This window comes from Peromyscus leucopus, unplaced genomic scaffold (genome assembly GCF_004664715.2).
Source record: "Peromyscus leucopus breed LL Stock unplaced genomic scaffold, UCI_PerLeu_2.1 scaffold_1493, whole genome shotgun sequence".
NCBI classification, from domain to species: Eukaryota; Metazoa; Chordata; class Mammalia; order Rodentia; family Cricetidae; genus Peromyscus; species Peromyscus leucopus.
In genome coordinates, this window is record NW_023504659.1 from 1 (window position 1) to 8576 (window position 8576).

The 8576-nt window shown below is 36.7% G+C and overlaps 1 protein-coding gene across 1 annotated transcript; it reads left to right on the forward strand.

Moving 5' to 3' along the window:
• Positions 1–4090: 4090 nt before the first annotated feature.
• LOC114689082 (odorant-binding protein-like) lies at positions 4091–7682 on the forward strand (the record flags this gene model as incomplete). Its single annotated transcript, XM_037201813.1, is given in 6 exon segments — positions 4091–4116; positions 4118–4169; positions 4620–4759; positions 5224–5294; positions 6420–6530; positions 7581–7682. Coding segments are annotated over 6 exon segments (502 nt in total), but the record flags the coding sequence as incomplete, so codon positions are not given.
• Between the last annotated feature and the right edge of the window lie 894 nt (positions 7683–8576).

The window sequence follows — 8576 nt, forward strand, 5'->3', positions numbered from 1 at the left end:
TCTCCGTATCTATAAACCTTTATCTCTCCACTTCTCAATATTCCCCAAAGATGACTCAATATTTAAATTTGATGTTTCAAAAAAGATAGGATTTTGAGTAGTTAGTTATTCGGTTGAGTCATTGGTGCGAATTTACCAATAAAACATCATTTTGCAAAATTTGTTGTACAAAATATGTGAGGATTGGGGATTTATTGAATCGTGTGTTTTTCTTTCTGTTTGTCACTTAAATTCAGATCCATGTTATTTTACACTAGTTGCTAGAACTCCACATCTGTAGTCAACCTAGACATAATAGAAACACAGGCCAAAAAGAAAAATAAATCTTCAAAGAAACAAATTCTTTAAAGAGATAAAGAGAAGAGAGAAGAGAAAGTGTGTAGGAGAAGGAAAGAGAATGATCAAATTAATAAAATCAAAGAAATGAAATCAAGGAAAAACACATCCAACAACACAAACATACATACAAATTGGGTTTATTAAGAAAACTTCAGCACTACAGGTTTGATAATATGCAGAAAATTGATACTTTGCTATGACATGCATTTCACCAAGACTGAATTAAATGAAGTGTTCTGAGTAGTTTTATCTCAACTTGGCAGAAGCTAACCATTTGAGAGGGCAACCTCCATTAAGAAAATGTCTTCATAAGATCCACTGTAAGGCATTTTCTCAATTAGTGATCAATGCGGGGAGGGCCTAGTCCACTGAGGTGAGAGTCATCCTTGGGTTAGTGGTCCTGGGTTTAAAAAGAAAGCAGGCTAGCAAGCCATGAGAAGCAAGCCAGTAAACAATTTCCCCTTGGCCTCTGTGCCAGTTCCTGCTTCCAGGTTCCTGCCCTGTTTGTGTTCCTGCCTGATTCCTTCAGTGATGGGCTACAATGTGGAAGTGTAAGTCAAATAAACCCTTTACTCCCCAATTTACTTTTGGTCCTGATGTTTCATCACAGCAATAGAAATCCTAACTAAGACATGAAGATACAGGAAACTTATATAGGATGACATTAACTATTTTTCAGTTAATTATTTATTGAGTCAGTAATAAAATATTTCCCTCTACATGTTGTGGACTAAGTGGTTTCAATGGTGAATGCTGCCACTCATTTTAACAAAAGTAAGCATAATTTTTCTTTTTTTTTTTTTTTGAGATTCATTTATTTATTATGTATACAGTGTTCTGCCTGCATGCATGCCTGTAGGCCAGAAGAGAGCACCAGATCTCATTACAGATGATTGGGAGCCACCCTGTGGTTGCTGGGAATTGAACTCAGAACCTTTGGAAGAGCAGCCAGTGCTCTTAACCACAGAGCCATCTCTCCAGCCAGCATAATTTTTCTTAATTTCTTTTAAAAACCACAGAGATGAAGACATTCTACCAACTGATTTGTTAAGTCCAGATTTACCCCACTAGGTGGCAAAAGCAGATGGGGACCCAAAAACAAAAAAAGACTATGGGCAATATCCAAGACAATTATCTCAATTGATACATAAAATTCATATTATTAAACTTAAAAATAGTTAATGATAATAAATAACGACTACCATGCAGATCCCAGCTAGCAATTTATATGTGCATATTTAAGAGGAAGTGTGTGGAGAGGTCAGGAAATTGAAAAAGCTCGTTGAGAGTCTTCAAAATAAAACGGAGTATATGGGAGGTAAGGGTAGTGTAATACATGGTGTAAAAATGCCAATATTGGACGTTGAAGGTTTGAACTGGGGTGAGGAGCAGAGAGGAAGAGCACAGAAGGAGATGTGAAAGGGCTAATCAAAACTAGATGTGTTTGAAAACTGATAAACAAATCTGCTAATTTGTAAGGTAATTAAAAAGGATAATAATAATAATAAAATATTTTAAGTGTTGCTATTCAAAGATGTACTTTGAAATGAAACCCATTATTATGTGCACAATTAGACCCATTATCATGTATAATTAATATAATTAACATATGCTAGTACAACCTTAAAACACTGAACAGGAAAAGTTGAACATTTTCTCTCTAAGACCAGAAACAACACAAATTTGATTAGTTTCTTTTCTTTTTAAATTTTCAATTAATTTTTTTGAGTTTATACTTTAATTACAACATTTCTCCCAAGGCTGTGAACTCTCCAAAGTTTAAGTCACACAGCATGGAGAGTCCCACAAACCAAGAGAAAGTGGATGGCAGCCAGGCTCTGAGAATGACAGGAATTCCCCACCAATAAAATGGTAGAGAATTTGGAAGATCCATCTCTCTCCATTAACAAAATCTCAGAACATCTAGTACTGCAATTCCCATGAATTTTACTTAAAATCGGAACACACAGAAGAATCTGGAGATTACTACATCAAAGGAAAGGAAACAAAACTAAACAATCAAATCCAAACATTGCATCCAATACAAAAGGGCACAGAAATAAGGAAGAAGCATCAATACATGTTTATTGTTTTTTGGGAGTTGAAGGTCAGTGGGTTGTGGAAAATTTAGTCAAATTCTATTCAATAGCCAGACATTAAAGAGCTCAAAGCTTGGTCATGTCTCCAGTAACAAATCCCTTGTGTCAATATTTTGTACATTTTTACTCTGTAGATTTGAAATCCTTATATTTTCCATTCTTTCTTCACTTCTCTGCTATGGATAAAATATGTGGTTAAGGTACTTAACTGATAAATTACTTGAAATGGAAACAAATACATATGTATATATAGTCATAATATATAAATTGGATTATATAAACATCAATATAAAATGTATCATAATTATACATAAAATATGTAAAAATATATCAATATATAAATATATAAAAATCCATATATGAAAAATATAAAATAAATATATATACATATATATGAACACAATATTAAACTTCAATCAGATAATTTCTAAGATCCTTCAGAACTGATAGATATTCTGACACGAGACAGAATTTGTTTCATTTTTACAAGTCTCTGGTTTAGGCTCTATAGTATCCTCTTTCTTTAATCATGTAGAGGGGATAAAAACTTCACTGCACTTAATGAATAAGAAAGAACTTACATTTTGATAAAGCTGTTAGAAATGTGGAACAATAAACCTGAGTTTGTATAAGGCCATACAGAATTTTCCAGAAGAGTCCCTCAGAAAATAGGATTAATGTTTGTTATTGGGTCTCAAGGAAAAATCAGAAGTTCTTTAATGAGTGCTTGTAATTTTGCACTTTGGGAGGTATTTTTTTTTTTTTTTTTTTTTTTCGAGACAGGGTTTCTTTGTTGTAGCTTTGCACCTTTCTGGAACTCACTGGTAGACCAGGGGCCTCGAACTCACAGAGATCCGTCTGCCTCTGCCTCCCGAGTGCTGGGATTAAAGGGTGCACCACCACCCCCAGCGGCAGATGCCTTTAATACCAGCACTCAGGAGGCAGAGGCAGGTGGATCTCTGTGAGTTCAAGGCCAGCCTGATCTACAGAGTGGTTCCAGGACATAGGGCTGTTACACAGAGAAATCCTGTCTCGAAAAACAAACAAAAAAAAAAAATTCACATTATTGATGAGAATATCAAGTTATAAAAATGTTTCATATCATGAATCAAAATTGTAAATTCTTGCCCAGGAAATAAAACAGCACATTTCTTCTCAAAGGCTGTTGCACAATGTTCCAACATTACAAAATGTTCCAGAAATACATGTCTAGTGATATTTAATTGAATGAAAAGTGATTAATATCCATATTGTATTCAGTGGTCAAAGGGTCTGCCTGATGGAGAATTTATCATAGTTAAAAAAACAAGAGTCAAAAACCCCACATTTTCCACCTCTTCCAAATGAGAAAGTTGGACTTTAGGGACATGAATGTTTGTGGGTTTTGACAGCTTTCCCACATCCACAGTGGCCAGAAAGTTCAATTTCATGGCTTAAATCAAATTAGTCTCATCAGGAAGCTATCAGAAAAACAGAATTGTTGTCCATGGCTGTTGCCGCCAAACAGGATATATCAGAATTTCACTGTGGACAATCCACCCACCACATCTCAGGCCAAAGATAAATACTATAAAAGGTGGAGAAGATTCTGGGTCTTTCCAACACCTGTCGGACTCCAAACTCTGTCAGAAGCAGGGAATCCAGGCTCTATCATGGTGAAGTTCCTGCTGCTCGCTCTTGTTAGGTGTGTCCTTTGCACATCATAACAATCCTGAAATCACTCCCTCAGAGGTATGTGCATTTGGGGATGAAAGGGTCTGGTGTATTCATATACACCCTGAGGTTGGTTTGAGCATGTTCATCTTACGTCATAAAATATATCTCCATACCATATCCAAATCCTATCTGTAATTCAATCTTGTGTTTTCCAACTCCTTACATGCTTTCAATGAGATCTGCCTACAACGTGAAGGAAGGTTAACATGCAAAAATTCCAGATTGGAATTTCCCTGTAGTTGATTGACACAGTGTGAACTGTATCTCAGTGTCCCAGCTTCTATCTAGTGTGAAGGAGCGATGATGTCATTTCACGATTTACTCTCCAGAAAGAAGACATCTACATTTTACTAGGTCTACTTGTTGACTGACCTAAAATATATGTAATAATTAGGATGAATGTTCCTGAAAAAACAGGAAATAGATTGACTAATCGACATTCAAAATGGGGTCTGTGCTCCTTAGGTTGACGGGAATTGGCGCACCCTTTACATAGGTGCAGATAATGTGGAGAAGGTACTCAAAGGTGGACCTCTGAGAGCTTACTTTCAGCACATGGAGTGCAGTGACGAATGCCAGACACTCACAATCACATTCAAGGTCAAGTAAGTGACATTCACCCAATGCACAGGGACAGGACTGAGAAATAGGAACATGAATGTCATTGTGGAATTTTCACTCAAATATGTGGGCTATGCATGAAAAATGGAGTTGGTCTCCTGGGTGTATTCAGAGAACAGCAGCCACAGCCTGAGTTGTGTCCTTGACTTCAGCCAGATTGGCTGTGCCATTTTCCTATGGTCTTAGCATGTTGGGTAATTCTGGTTGAAACCAGTCACAAATAGTAAAGGAGTGTAGACAATTGAGGACAGAGTCTACTCTTGGAAGCCTAGATTTACTGCCCATGCCAATCATGACCCCAGAGTTGCTGTTTCAGTCTTCAAAAATGGGTTTATTTACCCTACTCAAAAATTACTTCAACAGTAATGCTACCAACACTGAAATGAAATATTAGCAATCTGGAAAGAGTAAATTCAGAGGTGAGTTTTTGCTGTTTGTTTTTTTTAAGGGTGGAAGACGAATGCCAGACACACACAGTTGTGGGAAGAAAAGAGAAAGATGGCATATATATTACAGACTGTGAGTATGTGTGTGTGTGTGTTGTGTGTGTGTGTGAGAGAGAGAGAGAGAGAGAGAGAGAGAGAGAGAGAGAGAGAGAGAGAGAGAGAGAGAGAGAGAATGAGAATGGGCACTGTTGGCCCAAGCCTCACATCAAGGGGCCCGGATTCCAGAACAATTCCATCTGATAATTTCTGAAAGTTTCAAAATCCTAACTAAACTTCCAAACATTTATTGGAATATGTGAAGTTAAACTGAATACACACATTCCTGGAAAAAATTATTAGAGACACGTCAAACTAAATCCTAGGATATGAATGGCATATGGTTGACAACCATTGAAAATGACTGGAAGATCATCTAAAATATTAAAGGTCATTCGCAATAGTATTTCTTTTAGTTCAGATGATACGATTTTGTTGAATATGAAATTTGAAATTTTTACATATACAGAAATACTTAAGGAGTGAATGACTCAAGTCCCAAAGCTAAGAAGGGCAATATATAATATGGCAAGTTGGCAAGAAATTATTCTGTTTAATTTGAATTTTGCTTAAAACCAACAAGAGTAAAAATTCAGATTTCCGTGCCTATTATTTAGGAGAAGTCTAAATGATATTCAGAAGACAATATGATGATGTTCCCTGATTGCTTTCTTAAACTTTTTATTTTGTAGAAAACTATACAGTGTGTTTTTTGTTGTTGCTATTTTTTTTTTTTTTGAGGCAAGATTTCTCTGTGTAGGCCCCACGGTTCTGGAACTTCCTCTGTGGACCAGCCTGGCCTTGAACTCACAGAAACCCATCTGCCTCTGCTTTCTGAGTGCTGAGATTAAAGATGTGTGCCACAACTTCTGGTCTACAGTGTGTTATTTTAATATTAGCCTGATGAGTTTTACTTTAAATAGGCTGTGGAGACTTAATGCAATTATACACTTTTTATTGAAAATAGAATTTTTTTTGTAAGAGTAAGGTAGCGTCTAAAGTGTGTGTCCTACTTTGTAGCTCTCATTTCCAATTTTATGTCATTGTGAAGGACATTTGTGATGCAATTGAAGGAATAAAAAGTGTGAAAAGTATGTCAAATATAATGAAAAAAACCCTGACAATTCTACTGAGTTCTAAGTTGTTTCTGCTTTACTTGCAGACTCTGGTAAAAATTATTTCCGAGTTATGGAGAAGGCAGATGGCATCATCATCTTTCACAATGTTAATGTCGACAACAGTGGAAAGGAGACAAATGTGATTTTAGTTGCTGGTGAGTGTGGTGCCTCTCATATGGCTTCTATTGCTGGGATAAAACATCATAACCAAAAGCAAGTATGGGAGGAAAGAGTTTATTTAACTTCCACTTCCACATTGTAGCCCATCACTGAAGGAAGTCAGGCCAGGAACTCATTGTCATGAACGGGTGCAGCTGCATCTCATGAGCCTGCTCTCCTATAAAACCAGGACACCAGCCCAGGTGCACCACCACAATAGTCATGAGGACAGTGGCCCTTCCACATCAACTGTCAGTCTGGAAAATGGGTTTCTCTGATGGATGTTCTACAGGCTCTGTAGCTTTGCGGGAGGTAGCCAGGCTTTCGAACTCACACCGCCTGGCTCTGCCTCTCTATTATGCGCCACCATGGAGATGTTTTCTTAATGGAGGTTCCCACTTCCCATGTGATCTCAGCTGTGTTAAGTAGACTAAAAAAAAATTAGCTTGCATTGTTTGACAAAGCTATGAGGAGAGGGATGGGTAGAGTGGGGGCTGGGGGTGGGAGTGGGCATGGGTGAGTGTTGGATACAGAGGGTGAGGTGAGGGTTTGGGTGGTTGTTGATATTTGGTTCACCTGATTTAACTGTTCATTTCAATAATAATCAACAATTCCTGGGTATGGATTCTAGAATCTACACAGAAATAAAATGGAAAGTCAGACCATGCAGATATTTAGTTCACTGGTTCCTACTATCAGGATTCCATACAGCCCCTTTTGAAAAAAAAAAATGCTGATGTGGAAAGCATGAATAAATATAATCATAATTGTCATAATAATAATAATAATAATAATAATAATAATAATAACAACAACAACATACTTAGTCTTCAAGGTGGGGGAGGTCATGGTTACTCACATTTTGATTCCATTAGATGTGTTCTTTTCACTTTAGAAATCTTAGGCTGAGCAGAATTGGGATGAGGGATAGTCCAGAAGGTAGGATGTCTCCATGGGTCAGTACCAAGTGACCCATTTTAACTGGGGGCTGCTCTGAGTTACCCAGTATCTTAAGGGACATTTGTTTTCTGTTCCATGCAATGTAGGGAAAGAAGAGAGTCTGAGCAAAGCACAGAAACAGGAGCTTAAGAAGCTGGCGAACAAACTCAATATTCCAAATGAGAATATCCAGCACTTGGAGCCCGCAGGTAACACCATTGTGTTTCACACAGCACACAAATGCATCTGAAAATATTCAGAACAATCATTGATTCACACTTTTAAATTTCAAAATCACTGGAAATATTAAGGGAATTTAACAATGTTTTTTATTTGTGCTTATTTTCTCCCTTTCTCAAAACAATCTTTCATAGACACTTGTCATCAATAAAGACGCTGTATGGGTAAGTACAAACAGGGCAGAAGAGCTTTCACTGTTTAATCTGGTAGAATTCATCCCTTAGTCGATTAGTTATATATTTAATAGAAAAATCTATTATATATACTCAAATGTGGCAAAGTTATGATTGACATTGCCGTTAGTGTTTATAACATGACAAGAAGCAACTCTCCCCCTAAAGCAAAGTGTAGATTTCTTTTATCTTGATGTGAAAAATTTTGTGAAATTCTCAATTATTGAAAATGAGTAATATTTGTGGAAATCAAGAGTGTATCTTGTGTTTGGAAATACTATAAATGTAGATGATCTTTCTAGAAATCTCTTGAGACACAACTGCACATACTTATTTTCTCTGGTAGATAATCAAGATTTATATAGAAAACTGTCTATCTAAAGCCCAGTACAAAGCTATGGAAGTCAGAAAGGACAAACATAGACCTAACCCTCTGACATTTGTCATTTTTATCAAACCTTCCACTATAGTCCTCAACCATTGTTTTTTCATTTGCAATCTCAGAAAGTTTGTCAGTCCCATCAGCCCATGAATATCTTACTGTTTGTTTGTTTGTTTTGCTTTTTGCTTTTGAAGCTTCATGGATGACAGCAAGATCAGGAATATTTCCCACATCACTTTTTCCGTGAAAAGAGAATCATGACAATGAAGATAACTCACCTTTCATTTTTTCTTTTCATCTTACCTATA